The 26,051-nt window shown below is 40.3% G+C and overlaps 1 protein-coding gene across 3 annotated transcripts in view; it reads right to left on the reverse strand.

The window, feature by feature from the left end:
- Positions 1-7,307: 7,307 nt before the first annotated feature.
- rabep1 (rabaptin, RAB GTPase binding effector protein 1) overlaps positions 7,308-26,051 on the reverse strand; it is a 46,616-nt gene continuing 27,872 nt past the window's right edge. The window contains exons 12-18 of one of the 3 annotated variants that reach the window (XM_050039190.1): positions 22,533-22,631; positions 20,153-20,293; positions 15,419-15,608; positions 12,705-12,760; positions 11,157-11,255; positions 9,848-9,964; positions 7,308-8,030 (exon numbers count right to left, since the gene is read on the reverse strand). In XM_050039190.1, coding sequence (XP_049895147.1) covers positions 7,929-8,030; positions 9,848-9,964; positions 11,157-11,255; positions 12,705-12,760; positions 15,419-15,608; positions 20,153-20,293; positions 22,533-22,631 — 804 coding nt within the window. In that variant the 3' untranslated portion in view covers positions 7,308-7,928. Of the gene's footprint in view, positions 8,031-9,847; positions 9,965-11,156; positions 11,256-12,704; positions 12,761-12,862; positions 12,904-15,229; positions 15,242-15,418; positions 15,609-20,152; positions 20,294-22,532; positions 22,632-26,051 lie in introns of those variants that run through there. The other 2 variants (XM_050039200.1, XM_050039210.1) reach the window with 2 other exon arrangements.

A 26,051-nucleotide genomic window follows, 5' to 3' on the forward strand; every position in this document is an offset into this window, starting at 1 on the left:
AAAAGCCAGGAATTTACCTCCATTTTGGCTTCCAGGCAACCAGTTGTTTACATGAAGGACAGAGAAATTATGGGTAATATGTGAAGAAATATGAACTTTTGAAACAAATAGTAATAATGTGTTTGGACTAAATATTTAGCTGAATTTAGATCGTCTGGACCTTTGAGAGTGTATGAGAACTGAGTCAGCAGTGTTCCTGACTGGATAATATCGATCTGTGGTTTCAAATCATGCTTTATAGGTGAGTAATAGCCATTTGTATCATGTCTGACAGAAGTGTTTATTGAGCCTGCTGTGATGGTTGTATCTTGAAATGATCATCATTAATGGAACCACAAGGAGTGTAGCTTTCCATGTGTGATACGAGTAAACCACTTAAACCACAACAAATACAGCCATTGTTTTTCATATTATAATCGTCAAATAAAACCTCAGGGGAGGGCCCATTGATGGGCCATTGGATTTTTAACCAAATGTTTTCCATAAACAATGCAAGAAAGCTGAAATACATTTCTTAAAAAGTTGGAGGCTTAATTTTAATACACTCAAAGGTGGAAGTTGAAATTAATGAACTAAAGGGCAGAAAGAGGAACAGCTTTGTACCTTAAAAGCATAAAATGTAGAAATAAAACGGGATAAGAGCATGAATGTCCTTAAAAACATAACATTTTGATGTTTGAATGGTTCCTGTGGCTGAAAGTGTGCATGTCTTGTCACGATATTTATATTTGCATTTTGCACCTGAGGTTCTTGAGAAACACTGTCTCATTCTGCACTACACACAAATATATAACAACATGACAGTAAAGATGAACTGAATTGAATATCAGCTCTATATCATTTCACTCGGACCTATGACATATATATTGTACATTTAGCAATTAAAAGAGCGCATGTGACCAATGTTTGAATTTATCTAAGGGAAGTACTACATTTTAAATTTAATCATATTCATGCTGTTCATGCCTTTTTTTGGATGGATTTGCAGGTACACACACCAGGATTCGACCAGTTGGTGTTTTTAGACATCAATACTGAGCACTAACACCAAATATCCAGCAGTGAAGTATGACCATTTTCGCAGCATTAAAGCCTCCAAAAAGTATTTAAGACCTTAGAAGATTTTATTCTTGTTGTGAAACAGCATTTACATCTCTGCTGGAACCCATGCTTAATACAGTTATTTTAGATCGCAACTCCTGTAGCTTATTTATTAATAAAAAATTTAAAAAAAAGAAAAATCTGGATCTGCAGTTTTTACTTTAAAACGGATGCCATTTAATTAGTGAGCAAATGAGAGTAATGGTCTAACCCTTGTACAGATCTTAGAATGTAAAACAGGATAACAATGCTTTGATTCATCACAACATATGGAATGATAAAAGCTGAAGCTGAAAGCTCAGACTGTGCACTCGAGGAAGTGGTAACAATAAAAAAAAGAAATAATAAAAAATCTTTAAATTTTTAGCTCCAATTGACATTTGTTAGTCGGATGTAAAATATTGTGATTTATTTGAAAAGGACTTTTCAAAATTTAAATTATAGTCAATGCTTGGGATGCAAGAACTATCTGTATGTTACAGATTAATAAATATTTTGAAGTTATAAAATTTCAGTGTACCCATATAATCCCTGTAAAGACTGTAGTGAAAGTGGTGAAAGAACACGAGTTACAAAAATAAAAAAAGGCAGATTTTCCCAAAACTGATAATCTTCAAAAGCAAAGAAAATAAAATTTGGAATTGAAAAAGAAAACACTGAGACTAAAAAAATGTAACACAGACATTAAAATTTATTTTTTCCATTTTTTATGTATATATATATATATATATATATATATATATATATATATATATATATATATTTTTTTTTTTTTTTATTTTTATATTTTTAAATTATATTTNTATATATATAATATATATATATATATATATATATATATATATATATATATATATATTTTTTTTTTTTTTTTTTTAATTATATATTTTTAAATTATATTTACTTTGTTTGCATTCTGATGTGTTTTTAAATGACAGTATTCAAATTATTTCATGTAATTCTTTCGGTATCAGGTTGTTTTTTTGAAAAGACACTGAAAAACATAATGACATAAAGCAAAAAATCAAGAGACTGTCAGTGAAAAACATCAGAACACAAATGATAAAAATAATAAAAAGAAAAAATAAAATGAAATAATTTCTAATGCCTGTGTTTTATTTCTTAGTGGATTTTTCAATGCCAGTGCCTCCTTGATCAATGCAAAATTTTATTTTTGGCTGCGAGTGTGCTTTATTTGTTGTGACTTTCTACTTATACACAAAACTAAAAAGCAGTGGGCGGTCCACAGTGTGAGCTTTCAGACATCCAGACTTCAAACGTCCATCTCATTTTAACATTGAACATCATTTTTTGGGGATTCAACATACATTTTTCAGATAATCTGGCAATGTTAGATCAGAAATTACTCCGTAAAAAAAAACCCTCTTAAACATGACGAATTAGTGAATATCTGTGCTGTCGATGCGAGAATCTTCATATTAATGCCACGTGGGCCACAGGAAAAATTTGTTACTGTAATAAACAGACATTAAATTAGAGGGACAATAACTGTCACAAATAAAATTAAGAGCACACCAAGCCATAATGCAATAAGGCCTTCAGAGAAAAAAAAGAAATAATATCCAGATCTCACACTGTAAAATTTCTACTTTTAAGTTCACCAGTTCTCAGTTATCAGCCCACAATCATACAAGCCAAAAAGACATACGGTTTTCTGTCAGTGCAACTTCAGGCTGGCTTGCCCACACATCCACATCATCTCATAACACATTGCATGAATCTATCATAAATATCAACTCAAGATATCTACAGTATAGACATATGCAACAAAAGGAAATGTAATACATGCAGTAAAAAAAAACAGTGATCAACATGTCCTTAAACCAAACAGAGCTGTATATAGTTTTGTTTTAATCCCTCCCTCCATTTCATTTTTTAAATTCAGCCTTATATTTTCCATAAAACCACGTTTGCAGCTTAAACCATTTAAAGTGAGTGCAGAACACTGAATCACAATCTTAATTCAAAGGAACCATTAACTGGGGTTCTCAGAATCATTTAATATTCTCTGTCTGCACATTAGAAAGAAGATTTTAGTGACTGTTCTTCGCCATTTTTAAATAATTTTCCACAGTGTCAGTAGTCTGTATTTTTCACGTTGTCTCTTAATACCTAAAATCAGCCTGAATATTACACGTGGGCGTCCAGCAGCTGATAACGTGCTACTTATTAAGGTTGTGTAATAACTTCTGCTGGCCTAAATTGGTGGAATAAAACCTGACACTGCACATGAACCCACATATTAGACAGATTACGATTCAAGCCCCCCCCACACAACTTCCTATTAATATTCTTGCATTTCTTTATGTCATTAGAGAATAAAGGTTTTGAGGGGGCAGGCAGCGCTGTCTCACACCTCACAATACCAAGATTTATATGTGTAGCTGTTTAATGGATGCCACCTGTGTAATCTTGCCTCCCCCAGCCCTGCTGTGATTGACTGGATTAAATATAGATTACTAAAAAGCACAGCTGTTCATTTTCAGTAGGGGTGAAGGCCTCGGTATGCTTCAAGGAAAGCACTTGTCAGATCAGCTAAAACCCAACCCAATCGCCAAAGAAAATGTTGCCATCGTAAGTTCATGCAGACCACAAATACGTTACATTTGAACATAATTATGTAGTGGATATGTTGAAACTTTCAGTTAGGTTTATGCCCCAAAACCATTTGGTTATGGCTTAAAAAAAGGACCATGTTTTGGTGTAAAATATTCAGTTTTGGGGCACAATGCCATCCTACCAAGGGAGGAAAAGCAGCGATGTCTGGGAAACTAACATCCGCTTTTCGTGGCACTATTCCCACCAACGGGTCGCTGCACAACACCCACATTTGAACCGGAAAAAGCCGCTGGAAACAAAGCAATGACTTGCTAAAATACAGCTGGTTTTGTTTGTTGGTCTTGACAGTAGTCTGCAGTTTGGCAGTCATCTTGCTTCAGTGATGTACCATCCAACGTCCCTTACTCACCTAGGTGATGTACCATCCCCTCTTCCTTTCACACCTAGGTGACATACAACCATACAACGTCCATTTCCTGCCTAGGTGACGCACCATCCATCATCTCTTTCGCGCCTAGGTGACACACCATCCGATGTCCATTTTTCGCCTAGGTGATGCACCATCCAACATCCATTTCCTGCCTAGGTGATGTGCCATCCACCGTCTCTTTCTCACCTAGGTGACGCACTATCCACCGTCCATTTTTTGCCTAGGTGACGCACCATCCACTGTCCCTTTCTTGCCTAGGTGAAGCTCTATCTGTCGGCTATTTTTCACCTAGATCATGTGCCATCCACTGTCTCTTACTGGCCTAGGTGACGCACCATCCATCATCCATTTCTTGCCCAGGTGACGCACCATCCACCGTCCCTCTCTTGCCTAGCTGACAAACCATCCACTGTCTGTTTCTCGCCTAGGTAACGCACCATCCAGGGTCCATTTTTCGCCTAGGTGAATCATCATCCACCGTCCATTTCCTGCCCAGGTGACACACCATCCACTGTCCATTTCTCGCCTAGGTGAATCATCATCCACCATCCCTCTCTTGCCTAAGTGACACACCATCCACTGTCTGTTTCTCGCCTAGGTGACGCACCATCCAGGGCCCATTTCTCGCCTAGGTGCTGCACTACCTGTTGTCCATTTCTCGCCTTGGTCATGTGCCATCCACTGCCCCTTTCTTGCCTAGGTGACGCACCATACACCATCCATTTCCTGCCTGGACAACATGCCATCCCATTTCCCTTTCTCACCTAGGTATTGTGCCATACACCTTCTCTTTCTCGCCAAGGTGACACGCCACTGTCTGTCTGTTCATATACTACATCACTTTAGAAACGCTGAACCTTTTAATTTGACATTTTCGTGGTTTGCAAAAATGTACATTCCCAACATTTTCTTCTGACAACTGGGCTGCTTCAACTTTGCTACAAAAAAAACATGACAATCACACCCTCATAAAGGTGTGTGGAGGGGTGAAAGGAGGCGGGATTTCTCTCTCAAAAGCTCCCTTTTTTCATTTGACATACATCTACCTCTACCACTATCCGAAAATGTTCCCATTTGTAAAATGTACTGGGTCCAAAGTACAGAGACTCGGGAGTTCTTCTGACTGCAGCCATTCAGAAAAGGTATAAACACTCTGCCTTCAGGGTGGTCTGATGACACATCGTACAACATGGTTTGTTCTGAGGCACACTGAGGCGCGTTGTCCGAGACCAAAAGGGTTCATGGTTGGTCTGAGCAGCCATGACAGAGAGGCTAATATGGGGATATCGGCAGACATTTTCAGACAATCTTTCCTGGAAAGCATTCATATTTTATTCTATTGTTCAAATTAAAATTGAAGGAAACAGCTACATGACAATCCGACAAGCAGCTCTGACGAAGCATACTGGCAGCTTTAGTTGTTTGTGTCTGTGAATTCTTGTTTTTAGTGATTTCTGATGCACAGCTGCAAAGTCTTGCTTTCTAACGCACTGATTTAAATAACATCCATCAGTAGCCTCGCCGATACAGACTTTGCTGAAGTGATGAATGAATCTCGTAGACACACTACAGATATGTCAGCTGTCCATTAGTCGAAATTTTATCCTCTGAATTTCTCCGTCAGACAGGAAGTGGCAGAGTCGCTTGCTAGCTAGAGGTTCGCCTTTCCTTCCCCTGGCGCCCCCAACAGTTAACTGCCTCTTACTGCTGTGACAGAAGAAAAATAACTTGCGCCAACCAAAAAGCCACCACCTGTAACTTAAGGGCTTTAGAATAACATTAAAGGGGACCTATTTTGCTTTTCCTTATTTTCTGTCACATATGTTATGTTGCAATGTCCGATGTTCTAAATAATGGTGGATAAAAGTTTCAAACGAGAAGGTAAACGTATGTAAAAGTAATCACTGTGAGCAAAAACCTCAGACCTTCAGACTGTTCTGAATACTAAGTTTCCATTGTTTTTTTTTTCCTACTTTCGAGACAAGATGTCAGCTCATGAGAGATTTCTTTACATGGTCATCTGCTCCAGGCACGCTACTGCGAGTGTTTACATTATGTAGCCTACATTGCTACATGTAGCTACAAGCTAACGCCAGGGAAACATGTAATCTTGGTTGCTGATGTAGTTAACTGCGCCGCGATTTTGGATCATATTCCTGCTGGAACATGTACGGTTGGGTTTTAAGGCTTTTATTGACGGGTTTTCATGGTATAAAGTGACGCTATACTGCATTACAGTCACTCCCCGGGTACAATGATGGTGCAGAGACTTTGGATGTATAAAGAGAATTGGATATAATGTTGGAGGCAGGGCCCCATTCATTCCAGTAAAAGTTGCTTAGTGGTGCATGACGCCAAAAAACTTTAACTTCCTGAGTGTCAAATTACCCAGATCCATAGAGCTAGCGCACTAGAGACTTCTCTGGCTGAGTGGCTAACTCTCAATTTAGCCCTCCACCAACTTGAATGGGGATAAAATTATTTAGTCATTGCAGCTCTTTTTCACATTATCGTATCAAATGAATCAAATCCCAAAAGTGAAATGAGTGACGCCTAAAAACATTATCTATTGATTTATAGACGTCTCTGTTTTTGCGCCTGATGGCATCACGTTACTGACCCAGAAGTTGTAGTTACACAGTTTGACCACTATGTGCAATTGGCTTCAAAGTCCAGCGCACTTCCTGGGGGCTTGGCAGAGACGCTGAGATACAGAAGACTGGAAAACGCTGACCAATAAGAGCAGACTAAGCTTTTTCGGGAGGCTGGCTTTAAGAGACAGGTGCAAAAACGGAGCGTTTGAGATAGAGGGTGTTTCTGAGGTGTATCTGCACAGACAGTGTAAGGAAAATAAAGTGTTTTTTGACCATTTAAGCATGTAAACATATTCTACTAGAAGCTGAAAATGAGCATGATAGGTCCCCTTTAAGAAGGTCAAAAAATAAATCAAACAAAAAGGAACAAAGTGTGAATTAAAATCCATTTATGCTTCCTCACCAAACCATGATGTAAACTAGGTCAGCTAGTGTTTTGATGATTTCCTCGACAATCAAGAAACGTGAAAAATAAAACTTTGAAACATGACTTGATGTTTCTTCACTGTATTTCTGCAGCTTTTAAAAAAGGCTTCTGTTAGACGTTAAGAACAAAACAAGATACAGTGGAAGAGGTTTAAGAAATGGAGGGTATTGCTCAAATTGTGTTCCTTTTTTTTTAATCTAACTTAAGTTATGTGCAAGTATTTTTCCATGAATCTCCTTCATCGTGTTTGTCACAAGGTGAACAAGGTGGAAAATGTCACAGGAAAAATAGTCAGAGAAGGCGAGGAAACAAAAACACGGGGAAAAACAAGCGAGTGGAACAGGGAAGCGAATATCAACCGCTTTGAGAAAAGAGGGAGAAAAAGTTATGCATCCAATTGTTTTCTATATTTACCTGGAAAGAGAGGTTGCAGATGAAAAGTGCTTAAGAAGACGACAAACCTTTTTTGGTTGAGCTAATACAGACAGTCATATATCTACAGTAGAAACAAGACACAGACAGACCCACAGGAAGATGGACTCCCTCCGTCCATAGTCACACATTTAGTTATTTACAATTTTTTTAGTAGTGTTCTTCTTCATTATTCTATCCATGGTGTGTTCCAAGACTCTCAATGTACACAAAAGGCTCCTCATGCCATGTCTGTCCTCCAAACTCTTCCTCTGTGGTGGTTATGGGGGAGGAGGAGGAGGAAGGGTCGGATCAATGTTACTGGGGCCAGTGATAAAGAGAAAGAAGGGGGAATGAAACTGAAGGCAGTTTTCAATCAGTGGTATCATGTCTCTGGAAGCTGGTTGATGTCAGTCAAGTTGGTGTCATTGAGGATGACTTTGATTCGATCCAAGGAGTCCGCCTGTCGTATTCGCTCCAGCTGTACCTGCGGACAAAACATCGATTGGTTCATTTAAACACAAAAACAATCTGTTTTTGTCTCTCCTACGTTCACAGTTCCAGTTTGACTTACTCACTAAAATCTCTGCAAACATAAACATATGCTCACAGCAATTAAACACTTCAGTGTTTTTCACCTTGGACCCTGTTTTCCATGTTTTGTGTCTCAGTGACTAACAGGAACAAGTTTTTGAAACTTGTCCAGCAGCCGCAAAACAGGTTGCATTGTAATGACTTGAGGCAATTCTTGCACTTTCAGTGTATGTTCACTAAGTGCTTGTTTTGACACTGAAAGGTTTAGACTACTTTTCATTATTTTAAGTGTCTGACTGCATATAGAGAGGATCCCCACACAGACAGACCTTTTTAAGGAGTAAGATCCTTTTTGTTTAACGACAAACAGCCCCAAAATTGATTTTGCAAAACCCACCAAACTCCACTTGAATAAGTGAACAAGTAATTTTAGCGTGCATAGAGCCAACATATTTTTGCATCTAACTGGGTGAATTAAGGGTACCTTTCAACCGAACCAGAGTTGTTGATTGTCGGAACAGTGGAAAGATGAACCAAGATGGCTTTCGTGACTTTTATTTTGTTTCCGTCGACACTGAATGAAGTGTGTGAAGTGGGGAGTCTGGTGGGTTTGGTGATTGCAATTTTGGGGCTGTTTCTGGTTAAACAAAAAGACTCTTACTCATTATCATAAAGGTCTATCTCTGTAGGAATCCTTTCCATAATGTTGTCAGACACTTAGAATAATACTCTAAGCCAGACAGGGGCAAAAATACATCCAACAATGTCCTGAATGATTACACTGCAGCCTGTTTTGCCGCAATCGGCTGCAGTGGTCTCACTCGATAATGGACCAGTTTCAAAAGCTTGTCACCATTAGTCATTTAAAAACAGTACAAAAGATACGCACATCAAAACCTCCAATGAAATCAGTAGTCGACCAAAGAAACATCTCGCAAAGTAAAAAACACTTAAGTCCGCACACCAAGTAGCTCCCGTTGAGAACGTTTCGAGCCAAACGCCTCTTCCTCAGACTTACTTTACCATTAGTTACTTAGACAAGAAAACACTTAAAAATAGGGTCCAAGATGAAAAATATCGACGTTACCCTTTAAAGAATAAGATCATTTTTGTTTAGCCAGTAACAGCCCCAAAATCACTGTCCCCAGTACCACCAGACTCCATTTAAAGAAACAGTCATTTTGTAATCGTAGAACGCACTCCATTGAAAATCAGCAGAAAAAACCCTTAAAAAAAAAACCCATCTTGGTTTGTCTTTCAACTGTTTTAACACCCACCAACTGGTTGAAATAAACCCTTAATTCACTTAGTTAGATGTGAAAATATCTGGGAAGGAGCAAGAGGGAGGTCGGACCTCAGACAAGCAGCGGGGAAAAGCAGCGTGTCAAGCCAGCATATTTTATGCTACTGCTGTAGGAGTCTCCCACACACACAATTACAGGGCTAACTGTTAGCATCACACGGCTATCATTACCTAATGGTTTATCTGGTGTAACTACAGTGTTGAGCCATTTCAGTGTCTGTATGTGTGAGTTAGTTTGGAACGTGTAACAGCTCGGTGTCGGATGTTAGCTACTGCTGTGTTAGCATGTGCCAACTGGGCAGATGTTTAAAAGACCAACTGGCAACTACTCAGGCTCTCGATCGCTTTTGCAAATTATTTATCAACATAAAAATGTCATCAATAAGACTTCTAAATGTTTTGCCTTTTTTAATTTCTTTTTTTCGTTTACGTGATAACTGTCCCATAAACAGACAACTCCTCCTTACCTGAAGGGTCTGAGAAAGTTTGACAAAGTCTTTCTGAACCTGCTCACTGACATCCAGCTCTGTTTGCAGCCGCTGAGCTTTGTCTTTCTCTTCAAACACTTGACTCTCTAGTGCACTCTGCAGTGAAAACACACACACACATACACAAAATACACACACAAACTGAATTAGAAAGTCTAAATGGAGCCCATAAAATGCCAGAAAAAATCCTCAACATTACAGAAGAGGTGAAATAAATATTTAACTCAAACGCATTTGCTGAATAATTTAAAGTGATGTAGTGTCACTGGCTGAATGAATGCTTCAGTGTCATCACATAGAAGTTTACAAATGGCTTCGGATTGTCTAAAAATGCTCTAAAATACTCTGTATTTCAATAAGGAAATATTACACACCACCTCTTTCTGGCATTCATTAAAGCATTCTCTATAAATTGTTTTGCATACTAGGGCTGGGCGATATGACCAAAATCTCATATCAAGATATAGGTCATTTCATATCCTGATAATGATACATATCACGATATAGCACATTTTAATCCAATGAATAAAAAGTTGTCCCCAATTTCTCCTCGTTTGATAACGTTACGACGAGTCGGGTAACAAACTCATTTTAAAGAAGATGAGGGAAAAAGAGAGAGAGACAGCGAGCAGCTGTGGTCAAGCAAGCTAGAGAGTGAGTGAAGAGAGGGAGCGCTGGTAGCAAGAAAGCCGGTGAATCAGATCAATAAAACATTATTTTCTGATTGTTTCACAGCGGTTATGTTCTAAAGCACAAACACGCCCACACCCCCACACACCTCCACTCAATACTGAGGCTGTACTCTACACCACCTGATTTGGTCTGAATATGGCTTTTGCTGTCATTTATTGTCGCTGTCTCGCTTGTCTGCTCTTTCTCAGCGCAGAAGAGACAGACAGCGGAGTTATATAAACTTGTTATGTTACTGTACGTGCTGTAAAAGCTTCGCAAATTAAAAAGCCAAGAAGAGTAATTTATCAATGTGATCCGTGCAAAAGATAGACAGACTCCAAATGACGAAAAATATTACCGTAGAAAGTGTAATTTGCGTCACAACGATATAAATGATAGAGCAAAATATGAAACAATAAAAAAATTTCTCTCGTCACATGATATATATCGTCATATCGCACAGCCCTAATAGATACTAAAGTGAGGTTGTATATTCTTGTAATCCTGACATGAAAAGAGTTCTGTCCTAAAATAGCAGTAGGTCTGGGGTTTACAAAACATCAGCGATGCTCTGACATTACAGGCCTTCAGGTAAATGTGTGTGAATGAGACTGACCTTTGCAGTGGTAAGCTCTCTGAGCTGATGCTCCAGGTTGACCCTCAGGGCCTGGATACTCTCCAGTGTCTCAGTCTTCTCTGTTAAACTGCTCTGCAACTACATAAACAACAGTTATGTAGGTAATACATATTAATGATACAAAGACAAATGTACTGTAGACAACATATTTCACCAAGAGTCTACAACTGAAGGGAGGGAGGGCAACTGATCTGTAGATTGAGGCCCATACACACTGATCTAACATTAAAGAACACGTGGCGTCAAAGTCCAACTGTGCATCGCCTGTGTCTCAGCCAAAAAGTTGCACTCAGCACAAAAACTACAGCCGACAACCAACCAGCACGTACATTCTGCACCTGTGTCAGAGGAAATAACTCCACACCAGCAGGTGGCAGTAATCTGTATTAAATATTCAAGAAGGGAAACTGGAAGACCGCCAGGATGGATTCAAGACTAGTGAGCCAGTTAGTACATTGAGAACACAACCTGATGTTTGTGTTCAGCGAGGGCCAACTTGTGCCAACCATCCAGGACACACCGCAAAAACTAGGGTGACAGATGCTCACCGTCAGCCCGACATTACGCAGGTTGATTTTAGCGCTGCTCATCGTGGACTATATTGCTGTCATTGTTCATTTTAGTCAAACCATACAGTTTGAAAACGACGCGCGGCTCCAACTAGAAAACAATGTTTTGATGCATTGGATGTGCTGAATGTGCATATTAAGGCAGTACAGGAGGAGGTGCACATTAATAATCCTCCAGGACTGTAACATGCTCATGTTTAACCCAAACAATGTGTCATGTGACTGCAGTTGGTTCAGATCCAGGTTGCAACACGTTCTCACCACAAACAAACTGCACCAGAGTTTGTTTGTAACCGGACTGAGACCACCTCTTCAAGAAGGTGTCAGTCCAGTTGTTCTGGTGTACAACTGAGTGTGATTGCTGTTTGCACCTGCTCAAACGAACCGCACTGAGGGGGCAAACAAACCTGAGTTTGTGAAAGCACCCTTAGTAACGACCTAGCAACAGAGACAATTTGTAGTCCCTGTTGAGTCGGCAAGCCAACTTTAGCTCACTCTAATGCTTCGTAGAAATCGTGGGATTTCCCAATCTAAATAAATACCACACACATAAGCACAAAACTGCCTTGCTAGCTTACTCTTGTTGTAACTATCAGCCTCCTGCATCTGGAAGCAACACTTATGAGAGCGCTGAGACTGAACAAAAACAGTGACGTCTGGGGGCCATAAAACCAAAACAAAAATGTTTAGTGGAGCTGAAGGAGAACTGCAGAGGTGGGTGATTAGTCACTACAAGCCACTGACAAATATTTGACTCATTGTCAATTTAAAATATTGATTGAAAATATCGATTAGTGCAGCTTTAAAAATCTCTATCAGGAGAAATACCATCGCTGACAACATTAAGTCTTCTGACAGTCTTTTCACAGGATGAAATGAGCAGCATGTGCATTAAAGAAATCTCTATTTTCCCCCCACTGAGGTGTAACACTGCATGACATCATATAGAGTTAAGTACCTGTTCCTTCTCCGCCTTTATTCGCTCCAGCTCCGTCTTCAGACTGGAGAAAGAGGCTGTTGGAGGGAGATATCATTAGAGGATCATCCTGTACACAGCTCATCTGAATCTCAAAAGCTCAAAGATGTTCTCTCTGGGATCATGACGGGGTCTCTTGAAAATGACTCGGCACTTCATGAATAATGCAACAAAGCTGCACCTTTAGTGAAAGCAAAGAGCTGAGAGGTGCTGTGTGTGTTTGGGATGTGTCAAACAGGCAGTAAGAGATCTACAGGACAAATCCTAAAAGCTAATAGACTGACTGAGCCTTAAAGAAAGTGTTGACCTAAAAATAAACTGTAACAAACATAAAACACTGTCTTTGGGCAGCTCAGCTCACTGGTCACTTCAAAGACAAGAGAAATGGTGTCAAAGTTATCTCTGAGGCCCCGTTTACACGACAACGATTTCAACTGAAAACGGTAAACTTTAGTTGTGTTTTGGCCGATCGTTTACACGACAACGGCATTTTGGGTGCCTGAAAACGCAACGTTTTGAAAACGGGTTCCAGAGTGAAACTTTTTGGAAACGGCAGCGTCTCCATTGTCATGTAAACTTGCAATATCCAGTTCCTCTAAAAACTGAGACTTTTCGCACATGCGCATTACGGTTCCAGTCACTAGGCATGCCGACCGTCACAACAACAATGCCGAGCTCTGTTTGTGCTGCTCACCCTGTTGATTTGAAGTGAAGTGTAGATCTGTTACTGTAGCAACTCCACCTCGTCGTCCATCCAGACAAAGTTATCTGTGCATGCTTTCACCATTGTGTCTTCTTTGTTTTGGTTTGTAATCACCACGTTGTAGAGGAAGGCGCTTCAGCGCAGGCGCATGGCGTCATGCCGTGGTGTTACTTTGCAAATTTACACTGCCACCCATTGGCCTGGCATGCATACTACAGCGTTTCCAGTAGATTTTGCGGCTGCGTGTGAACGGGGATCGTTTCAATAACGTCGTCATATAAACGCAGAAGTTTTTTAAAATGCAAAGGACAGATTTTTCCGTTTTTAGAGAAACCGTTATCGTCTAAACAGGGCCTGAGTCTCTGGTAGATCTGTAAGGTGTGAATGTTTTAACAATTAAATGAATACACACCTTTCAATAATCCAAACATGGTGTGTTTTTAATTGTTTGTAAATTAAAAACAGGAAGAAAACAACTTTAGCTTGTTTTTTAATATGCCATTTCTGTGCTCAGACTTCCCAACAGATCCATTTTACTCTCTACTCTCAAAATTAAGTTTTGATAAGCAAATACATGTTACATAACAATATTGCAAATAAGATAAGACAGAGTTACAAGGGTTGGTGGTTGAAATATTTCCCTATAAAACAGAACAACCCTTTAAGACCTTGATATGTCATTAGTTTATGTAAACAGATGCGATGAGTGTTGCTGGACATTGCAAATATGCCATCTGTGGGCTATAGGTATTATTTTGGGGTTGTTGGGACGCTCGTGACAGGTTCACCACTTCTGTTTCAGGCTATCAATCGATCAAGTCATCAAATAAAAATGAACACTGCTTTTGTTCCAGGCCACTAGCCCCACAGGCTATTGTTAGCAACCTGTGCTCCTTCCCTGCCAGTGTGCACTGATGATAGAAGAGCAGTAACAAGTGAAGCAACTTTGCTGCTAGACTTAAGTTAAATTTTGGGTGTGATGTGGGACTGTCATGCACCAATCAGCCATAACAACGAAACATTAGCGAAGTAGCTAGTTCACCACAAAGACACCGTCATACTAGATTTTTGTTTTCTGTTATTCTTGTTAGGTCCATAATACAATGAAAATAATATTAAAGTAATTGAATACAATGGTTATCATAATTTTTAAATCGTTCCTGTCGATCTGTTCACACAAATAATAGCCTTTTATTGCCTTTTTTATTACAGTGCAGCTAGAGAGTGACAGGAAAGTGGAAAAGAGAATGGGGATGACACCAGCAAAGGTCTGCAGGTTGGAATCGAACCCAGGCTGCTGCAAAGGACTCAGCCTGGGGCGGACACTTTACTTGCTGAGCTAGAAGCCGCCCTGACACAAAAAATATTGAGACAGATCAATCCCCATACAATTCTGATACCAAATCTCTTGTCGCACACCGGGTTAAGGTGACCAGTTCAAGTGAGTGTAAACGTGTAAAGATTTAGGCTGTAAGTGCAACACACAAAAACAACAGTGTTAACTTATCAACAGGATACACAAACATCCTGATCAAACTACAGTAAAACATGTTATAAACAATCTGTGGGGCAGGACAACATTCAGTAAGGTGAATCAGCTATTAATGCACATTATAGACATTCCAAGACAGTTCAAGACATGTGTGGGAAAAGGGGTATGTGGCGGACTCACTACAGTTATTTGTCAGCCTGACAGCTATGCCATTAACACACACGCACGCACACACACACACACACACACGCACGCACGCACGCACACACGCATAAGCAGTTAAAGTGAGCTAGCTCAACGTGTTTGTCATACCTTCCAGGATGTCTGAATGACAGTGATCAATGGAGAAGAAACAAAAGCAGAAACAGAAGAGAATGTAAGAAATGTTCAGAAAAATAAAAAACACCCACACAAGTTAAAGTGTTGGAAGGTTTGTTTACTAAAAAATAAAAAGCTGATCAAAGTTCAATTAACAATCCAACTGGAGAGTTTAAGCCTCACCTATCTCCTCCTTACAACCCTCGATCTCCAGCTGCAGAGTCTCCTCCAGGTTCTCCTTCAGACACTGCTCCGCCTGGTTCTGCTCCTTCAGAAACAAAATCTCAGCTTTCAGCTTCTCCTCCATGTGATCAGCTGACGTCCGTAACGCCACCAGGTCCTCACGTAACCGCACCACCAGGCTGTGTAGCTCCTGGAGAAGAACGAAACTACATTACAGGCATCAGTGTGGAGAATCATTATCATAGAGCACAATTTTTAGAGGAATACTTCCCCTCATAAATGACCATTTGTATGTATTTCCTGTGGGCTACAGCAACACTAAACCCCCGAGTTTGCCTGAGAAGGACTAAATGCACAAAGCTGCTATTTTTAAATATTCCATGGAGAGAGACTCTCACTGCAGTCTGTTCTATTTTGTTCTGAAAATGTCGGCGTGCAGCCTCGTTCTGTGGATGATAAATAAGGTGCAGACTGATAAAGGAGGAAATACAGTGAGTGCTGGACGGAGCAGTGAGTGACAACAACCCCGCCCACATTTAAGGGTACTGTTTGCAGTGAAACACTATACCGAAAGTGTTTGGTGGAAACGGGGCTCAGTGACCATGTTTAGAAACAGAAAAACTATGTCTATACCTAGTGTACAAACTCTCACACAACTCATGCAGTATAATCCAAGTCTCATTTCACTTGCCAAAAGGTCAGCCCTTTCCAACAGGGAACTGAACTAAAAGTTTAGCTTACTGATGCTCTTATCAAAGCCAGACTCCATTTACAAAAGCCTCAATCCATGACTTGTTTAGGTAATTGTGTGACTTTGCTGAATCCGAACTAACTATCTAAAACACCAAAGTCACACAATAACTCCGACAAACTAACTGATCAAGGCAGCGGTAGAGCAGCAGCTCCTGTGTTCAGTGAGGTAAAATTACTGTTTTTGTCAAATGAGTCTGGCTTTGAAGCATAAGCCTTGTTTCCACCAAGCAGTGCAGTGATTTTTTTTACAGTGATTATTGCATTTCCTAGACAAAAACTTGTGGATGGTACCACAAGAACCACTCATTTCTGTACTGTTTTTTTAGTCACGTCTCTGTTGAGGTACCTAGCACATTGATCCCATACTAAAAGTTGGAGCAAGGCACACTGCTGTCCTTTTATTAGTCAAAAGGGAATGGTCACTCTTGGTTGACAAGGATTCAGTGTACAAACCTGCTGGGCCGGGTTCGGATAACAAATCACACATTTTGCTCGGCTTCGGCCCACTTGACATGCTGCTGTGTTGTGCTATGGCCTATTCAAGTGCTAGGATTTGTTATTTACGTGACAACACCTGAACGCAGCGTAACAGCAGGCTTTTGATGGTCATTTACACACTGTCCATGTGTGATCACGGTAAACAGACAAGCTGTAACCATGATAACGATAACTATGTCAGGTAACAAACTGCATCGGGCTCAGGTCAGACTTAAAAATCAGAAAGTCTGTCGGGGTCGGGCTGGGCTCGGTTACAACTGTCTCGGACTCGGGTTGGGTTCAGTCAGGAAAATGCAGCCTGTGCCGCGCTCTGTTGTGCCCATCTGGTTTTTTAACCTTATTGATAACCTTTTAATAGGGTTACAAAACACATATTTCACCATGTATCCATAAATACATATATACCCTACACAGGATTGGCAGTTTAGTTTAATATATCACTTTATCACCTTAAACTGTTGATATTTGTAACTTATTTTGCAGCTAAGACTTTAATGGTGCAACCCCATTATGTAAATCACTAGTTTGAAACTTAATAATCATACCTATGAAATACAGAGGTGCTTTACACACAAATGTGGTGGTGGATATAAAAATATCTGATGCAACACAATCCAGATCTTATTCAGATTCTAGCAGTGTAAAATATGAATAATAAGAAGTTACATTGCTTCGCATTAACATAATCTTTGGTATCTTGATGCAGTAAATACAGATTTAAATGTTATGTGAGCAGCTTGTTTCAACCACCAACGAGCAGAAAATGTCACCAGTGTTACTCCACCTCCACTAAAGCACGAGCCCACTCTGCCAGATTTACCTCCAGAGCGTAATTCAGCAAGAGGCAAAGAGTAACAGAGTGGGAGGATGATGTGTGTGTTTGAGAGCGCACAGTGGTCATAAAAAGATAGTATTCTCCCTTTGTCAGAAAACTCAAAATGAGCAGAGGTTAAAGACATATTAAGATACTTAGGTAAAAGTACGAATACCACACTGTGAGAATACTCTACTAGAAGAAAAAGTCCTGCATTCAAAACCTTACTTTTGTATCTTATTACTGCTGCATTAATGTGTATGTTGAATTCTACTGTTGTAGATGTTGAAGGTTATGCTCATTTTAACTCCTTTATATACTGTTGGGTAGTTAAATCTACAGCAAGGCATCATATTCTATAAGATCATCATATGTTTGTAGTGTGGCCGTCCTGTGAGAACCACAAATCTCTAAAATGTTTTCATGGTGTCAGACAGCCCTGTTTTCAGCGTTGTGACGATGCATTTTCCAGCTGATCCAAGAGCATTTTAAAAGAGTTTATTTAGCTTGAGAAGTAGGAACATTTTCTCAGCAATCAAAGGAACACTTTGGTTTTTCACAAACATTCAACATCAGCACACCTGGAGATGTCATGGAGTGGAGTGTAAAGTAGTTTAAGATGTAAATACTAAAGTGAAGTACAAGTACCTCAAAATTAGGGCTGCTCCTGACTAAGATTTTTCCTAGTCGACCAATAGTCATCATTTAGGGCCATTAGTCGACTAGTCACCTGCATGTTTACGATATTCATTTAATTATTAAATGATATATTTTGGTGGATTGAGTTGAAGGTGTGAGAAAGAATAGTGTCAGTAACATTGTTAACACTGTGCTACATTACAGAGAAATACAAAACCGGACTAATGAACCTTCATTAATATAGGCCTATATTTTATCTACAAGTGCACGTCACACACTGAGCGAGCCGCCTGTTAATGACGCTGTGGGCTAATGGGCATGTAGCTACTTCCATGTTTCAGATGATACGTCATGTTTGTAGTTGACCAATGAAGATGAGTTTACATATCACCTTGGGTTCGTCCTTCACCTTCTCAAAATGATCCCACACTTTGGATTTCCTGCCCGACATGTTATTAACTAGCCTGTGGAATAACCGCAGGTACCAGCCCTGGAAATTAACCTGACTCCTGTCTGACTGCTGAGCGTGGCCACTTCCTATGTCTGTCCTTCCAAATTAAACTCCCACATGGTCCAGTCAAATAGGTTTTGATTATTTTGAAGGTGCAGCTCCTAAAAGAGCTTCATGTATGTTTTTGTTTGTTTTCCTCTGCCACTAAGCGACCAATGAAATCATGTCGAATAATGACTTCTCTGGTCAAAATCATATTGAATTACAGTACTTCATCATTGTATTGCGTTGTTGATTCCACTATCCTGATCTATGTGACGTTAATGCCAGAGGCATTCAGTAAATTAAATAAAAAAATAGATGTTAGGGGCATCAGGGGCTTAGTGTTTAGAGCAGGCGCCCCATGTACAGAGGCTCAGTCCCCGCTGCAGTAGCCTGGGTGCTGTTCCGGCTTACAGCCCTTTGCTGCGTGTCACTCCCTCTCTCCCTAACCCTTCACATACTTAGTTGTCCTATCCATTAAAGGAAAAAACGCCCGAAAAAATAATCTTTTCTTTTCCTCTCATGCAAAAGAGCTCGACTCATTTTGACAAAAACTGACGGATGGATATATGAAGTTAGATCAAATATTTGTGGCATTTAAGACCTCACAAATTCAAATTTAAGACTATTTAATGACTTTTAAGGCTTTACATTTTGAGACATTTTAAAAGGGCCACACACATGCCACGTCTTTAACCACTTGGAAAACACGAGGTCTTGCGCTGGACACGACTCTTGTGCCTACTCTGTGCCAACTTTCAAGGGTGTAAAGGCAGGTTGCATCTGAGGTTGCTAAGCGACCATGACAGCGGGTATCAAAGCCTACTTATCAGAAATCTTGAGTGCAGAGCTGATCTTCCTCCAGGCGCTGTTTTGTAAGTGAGTATTAGGCCAAAAATATTGTCTGTGGGACAGATGGAAAGCTCTGGGTAGCCCTGCACTCCTCCATATTTATCACAGATTGATATTTATGGATGAAAGGACAGATATTTGTCGGCTGGGATTAGTTGTTCCTCGTACATCCATTCTTTCCAAAAGTTACACTTATCTCAGTGCGCAGCCGTCATGCCCTGAAAAAAAGGCGTCACTTTGGCGTGTAAATTGCGCCTGCCACGTGTCTACACTGAAACAATTTATGTGAGGGCACAAAAAAACGCGGCATGTGTACAGCCCCTAAGATTCTTTTAAGGACTGGCAGACACCCTGCTTAGCATTTTTTAAGACTTCTAAAAGACTGACTCTAGCCAGGCAGCTGTGGCTCAGGAGGTAGAGCAGCTCGTCCTCTAATTGGAAGGATGACAGTTCGATCCCCTGCTCCTCCAGTCCGCATGTGGAAGTATCCTTGGGCAAGATATTGAACCCCAACTTGCTCCTGGTGGCTGTGTCATCAGTGTATGATTGTGTGTGAATGTATGTTTGAATGTGACAAGTGTAAGTCCCCTTACCATTTATATTTTAATACCAGTCAAGGCCTTATTTTTGGATTAATGAATTCAATGCCTTTTAAGACTTTTTAAGGACCCCCTGCTTCACATACTTGCACAGTATTGGGCATCTGGAAGTCCTCTTGTTGCTGCAGTTCTACGTGCAGCCTGTGTTTTCCCTGCAGGCTCTCGTTGTCTCTCTGCAGTCGGCTTAGTTCATCTGCCACCTGCTCCCTCGACTTCACCAGCACCGCCTGAAACAAACAAAATAAATCAAGCCAACTCATCGTGTGTTAGCTTGTTTCCTTTTTTTTCTAAACCCCTGCCATGTGGAACCAGCAGCACTTCACAACATGGTGAAGAGTGACTCACTGGTCCTCTGACTCTCCCTGCAGAGCCATCATTCTGCTCGGTGTAACATTATGACTGAATTCATGACAGTATTTAGACCCATATTTCTTCAGATCAAAGCCACATGCAGAAACGGGAATGTCTCATTTTCTGGCAGAAGTTTGTCTGCAAAGACTTTGAGGGCACAGCGATGCATGTGCTATGACACAGCTCGCAGCTGCACATTCATTATTGAGGATGTTTCTGCATCGCTCACTTCCTCCTGTTTTTCCCCCGACGATTAACTTCTAGAAAAAGTCATGCACTTACTTTACAATGCAAATGGTCTGGTTTTGCAGTGATGTAAAAACGGAGTCTAAAAATCTGTGCATTTCTGATGTGGTGGATGAGTAACACCTGGACATATTTGATATCCTGTAACCAAGAACAAATACTTGAGGTAGGCAGGAATGGTGACATTACAAAAACAGTTCAATTTCACCTCCAAAAAAGTGACTCATTTGTTTACTTTCTAGGTTTAAACTTCTCCTTAAACACTCAGAGAGCTGAGCAAAAAAAATGAATCACGATAGCTTTGACAACTGACATATGTTCCTCTTCTAAGAGGTGAACATTATCTGATTTATATCATTTTAAATTAAAGATATAATATGTAACTTTTCCACTGTAAAATGCTTTAAAACAACAAGATCAATGTTATACACTTTGTTGAGTTGTGGACTTGAACGTCTCCAACAATGTTCAAACCCAGCGAAATCTGTCATTTTAATCAAAGACACTGTCCATGTCATTTGGTCACCTGCCAGTGACATCATATGCCAGAAGCTGTCATAAATTGACTTTTCATCCAGTTTTAAGCCACATTTTTATGATACGCTTTTTGGATCTTGGTCATTTTTAACTATATGTTTAAACATATTGAAGGGTTTTAGATCTTAAATTATCACAAAGACCAGCTGAGCAAATGTTGGCGGCAGCTCGGCTCCAGCCCCCACTGAGCCAAACAGCATTGAAAAAACACTGATTTTTAACATGAAACTGCTTTATTCTGCGTTTTTCGAGTTTTAGTTCACCAGGTCCATTTGTTGCGCACAGGAGGAGACCTTTGTGGATAATTCGGCTCCTGGTAAAAACCTCCTGAACATCTGGATCTTAAGTTATCAGAGAAAAAAGGTGAGCACACATTAGCAGGTGCTGGGCGAGCAGCCCCTTCGCCATGATCAGAACAGCGTTGCAGAAACACTGATTTTTAACATGAACCTGCTTTATTCAGTGTTTTTACTGGTTTTAATCACCTGGTCCGTTTGTTTTTGGGAGGAAGAGACCTCTGCGGATAATTCAGCTCCCAGAGCAGACCTCCTGAACAATGACGAAAGAGAAGTTTCAAATGGCTGCGACCTGCAGTCCTCACTGCCACTAAACCCTACTACACACTGCTTCTTTAAGTCTGATGTGCAGAACGCCATGCAACAACTCTTCAGCATGGCATCGAGTGCTTTGTTTTTCCCCCTTGGCATAAAGGATGTAACATGTAGTGGGCTTTCCCATAAATTCCCCATAAAAAATTAAAATACTCAGATAACTGACATTCATATCACTTTATTCTTCTAAAAATGTGAACGTTTTCCGAATTTCTATTTAAATTAAATATCTTTGGGTTTGGGACAGTTGGCTGGACAAAACAAGACATACTAAGATTTCACCCTGGACTCTCAAAACACTACATTTATACTTTACACTTACTTTACTTAGCAATGCATATGGCAATTTCTGCAGTGATTAGCAACATTTTTAATGGACAAAGTGAAAGAACTGGTGGGATTAAACTTTACTGACCTTATATGATGACATGTGAAATTAAACTAATTAACTGATCTAACATACTTACATATTTGTGGTCAGGAGCAAACAGTGACGTTACTGCCACAGAGGCAGAGAAAAGTAAATCCAAAACACTAACAGGCTGCAGTTCAGTTTGGCTGCATGACTATTACTAGAGCCTGCTGTCAAAACAAAAAACTGATATGCTCATTTGACGGGCTAAAGTCTTGCCAGCTTTGATAGCCTCTGACATTAGGAAGGAACTTAAGTTTCAAACACAGCTGGCAAGAACAAGCAACACAGGAAGAACATGCTGCTCACCATCTGTTCCTGTGTGTTCCTCTTTGCTTCACTGAAGGCCTGTTGTAGTGTGCTGAGCAGCGTTTCTGACTCCTGGACTCTCTGCATGAGGGCGGACACCTACAACACACAGAGAAACATCGCTTAGAGACAGTCTTCAAAAAGGTCTACAGTCGGAAAATACTAAGAAGTAAGAAGTACTCAGATCTTGTACTTGAGTAGAAGTACAAAAGCATTAACATCAAAATATACTTCAACAGCTTACAAATAAAGGAGAAATGGGAGATCGAAATGAATGCAGATCTATCACCAGACACCTGGAGGGAAATCTGTAGTGAGGCACATTTGACAGCTAATTCCAGCATCTAGCGAGAGTTTCAATGGAAAGTAATACGATATTTCCAGACCCAGTAAGTAACAGCCAAGTGGGCTCCATCCAATTCAGACAAGTGCTGTTGAAAATGTGGCCCACACAATGGAAACCACATTCATATTTTTTGGTCGTGCCCCAAGTTAAGCAACTTTTGGGAGGATGTGTTAGACGCCCTGAGAGCAGTGTTCCATCAAAATATCCCCAAGATCCAAGGGTGACTGTCTTTGGAGCAATCCCTGAAGGGTGTGAGGGTATGGCAAAAACAAATCTATAACAAATCCTCTTGGGGGTTGCGATTAAATGTAACACAATTAGATGGTTAAAAAAATATGGGAACTGTATGAGATGAACAAATCACATATGCATAAAGGTTGCAAAGACCAAAAATTCATAAAGAGGTCGAGTCCTGTAATGAGTTTGTTAATGCAGTAAAGGATCTACTGAATTAAGTGTGTGAAAACGAGAGGAGAGTGATTTATACCGATCAGCCAAAACATTCAAACCACTGACAGGTGAAGTGAATAACTCTGATTATTTTGTTCCAATGCATTGTTCTGCTGGGAAACCTTTGGTTCTGGCATTCATGTGGATACCACCTGACATGTTCCACACACTCAAACACCGTTGCAGACCAAGTACCCCCCCTCATGGCAACAGCACTCCCCAATGACAGTGATGGCCTTTCCATCGTGACAAAAAGCTCAAAGTTTCGACCTGGCTTCTAAATTTCCCAGGTCCCAATCTGTTCAAGGATTCTTGTGATGTGCTGGTACCCCAGATGTACCCCTAGTCCAAGGTGGGGCCTCGTTGGATCGGACTTGGCGCTGACCTGTCGAGGCATGGACACAGGATCTCTGGGAGTGTCCTGTGGTGTCTGGCACCAGTGTGCTGGCGGCAGATCCATTTAGTCCAGTGGTTTGAGAGGTGGGTTAATGGCACGTGCCACAGGTGCTCATTCAGATTGGGATCTGGGGAATTTGGAGGCCAGGTTGACACTTTGAGTTCTTTGTCACATTCCTTGGGCCATTCCTGAGCGATGTTTGCAGTGTGGCATGGTTCATTATCCTGCTGGGGGGCCACTGCCATTGGGGAGTACTGTTGCAATGGTGTTTGAGTGTGTGGAACATGTCAGGTGGTATAAACGCCAGAACCAAAGGTTTCCCAGCAGAACAATGCATTGGATCAAAATAATCAAAGTTATTCACTTCACCTGTCGGTGGGTTTAATGTTTTGGCTGATCTGTGTTTGATGGTTTGCTTGAATATTAGAAGAAGAGTAATAAAAAAGTGGCTGTTAATCATAACTTGTTTTAATCTTGTTGGCATTAAAGTACAACCTAACAGCTGATAGTCACCAAGCAGTTATAAAAAGTTAATACTGAAGCTCAGAAGCAACTCTGTGCCACTAATCAGCAGTTGCAGTGACAGCTGACCATCCTGGTTCCAAACAGCTTCAGACGCCACACTGACCACAGTGTTTTGTACCAGTTGCAACCCACAGCTGTGGCATCTGTCTAAAATGAGCCTAGTGGTTTTGTGAACTGACAAAAGGTGTTTTCACTCTTTCGAAAAGCCTGCGGTCACATTTAGTGACACCACAGAGCGAATATGGCTGAGCTGCACTGTGAGAACCTTGTAAAGTCAGCTATACAAATCATAGATAACAATCAAAGTAACATTCCTGTCCTCTGTAACACTTTAACTTCTTCTCTGAATCCTCGAACTGAATATATGTCTTTATCTGTATGCTTGTATTCTGGTTTATCTTTATTTGTATATCAATTTTAATTTATGTCGGCCTACTTAAGTAAAACCCTGAGACCATGTATTTGTGTTGGCATTATGTTGTCTGATTTAAATGCACTGAAAAAGATTGTTTCCATTAAAATTTGAAAAGCCCTAAGCAAAATAATAATTCACAACCTTTTGTTTTCTAAGGGTGTTGTTTTACTTTGTGGTTGGTTTAAGTACTTTGTAAAACAGAGATTTGTTATTAGAGTTCAAGTTGAATAGGTGGTAATTTGCTTGTTATGTGAAGAAAAAGAAAACCATCAGCCTTTGGATTTAAAACTTCTACCGTGGTCAGGACGGTGCATGTATTTTTCTATGGTGTTCTTCAACATCTTGGTGTCTTAATGTGATATTTTGGGTGGATTTTTGACCATTTTTATCAATTCTCGAATGGCAAAACTTGCTTAAATTTAGCACCTAATCTGTAACAAATTAGCCTGGAAATCCAGACTCAAATCTAGAAAGATTTTGAGTCTGGCCCTCACCAATACACCATTCCTACTAGGGATGCACCGAAATGAAAATTTGTGGCCGAAGCCGAATAATATTAAACGCTTGGCCGAATACCGAGTACCGAATGCTGTTTTTTTTAGTTTTTCATTAGTTTTTGCAGATGAACCCCCTCCAGATTAGATCACGGTACCAAAATTGGGACCCACGGTACGATACCAGTGAAAATATCACGGTTCTGAGTAGTATCACGATACCACAACAAAAATGAGGCAGATGTGCCTTTTGTCTTTTATAAAAAGATAAATCACTTTTCTATAATACATCAATGATATTTCAATGGAATAAATTACTTATTGACTTATTCATACTTCAAAAACAGCATCAATAAGTGATTAACATAGGGGGGATCAAAATAAAATAAATAAATAAAATAAAAATCAACCAGCCACCCTCCTCCCCTGACAAGTCCCTTCATAAGTAAAGAACAGTCCCTAAAGTGCGGTGAGGTTTGTGGACACAAAGAGAGAAATGTGAACGGCTCGTTTCTTCTTCTTCACATACTGTGTGCCGCCATGGCTCGGCTGTCCAGGTACTTTTGGGCAGTCATGACAACAAGTTATTCACCTGGAGCCGGACTTCTACATCGCCAGTAAGCCGTTATCATGCGCCGCCGTATTTGACAGGAATACGTATTCCTGTCCAAGTCTGTGACCCCTGTTCAACCCACAACTGGCGGGATTCGCCGTTTCATTTCTGCTGCTGGTTGAAATCTGTACTCACACAGCGTGCTGAATGGTTTATTTTGCTCGCACAAAACTATTTTTAGTTGCAAATGCAAGTACGGTGACGGACGGAGTAAAATATCGCCACACTGTTGACATTTTACTCCATCCGTCACCGCACGCTGTTTGATTGCGTTATCAA

Source organism: Epinephelus moara, chromosome 3, assembly GCF_006386435.1.
Source record: "Epinephelus moara isolate mb chromosome 3, YSFRI_EMoa_1.0, whole genome shotgun sequence".
NCBI classification, from domain to species: Eukaryota; Metazoa; Chordata; class Actinopteri; order Perciformes; family Serranidae; genus Epinephelus; species Epinephelus moara.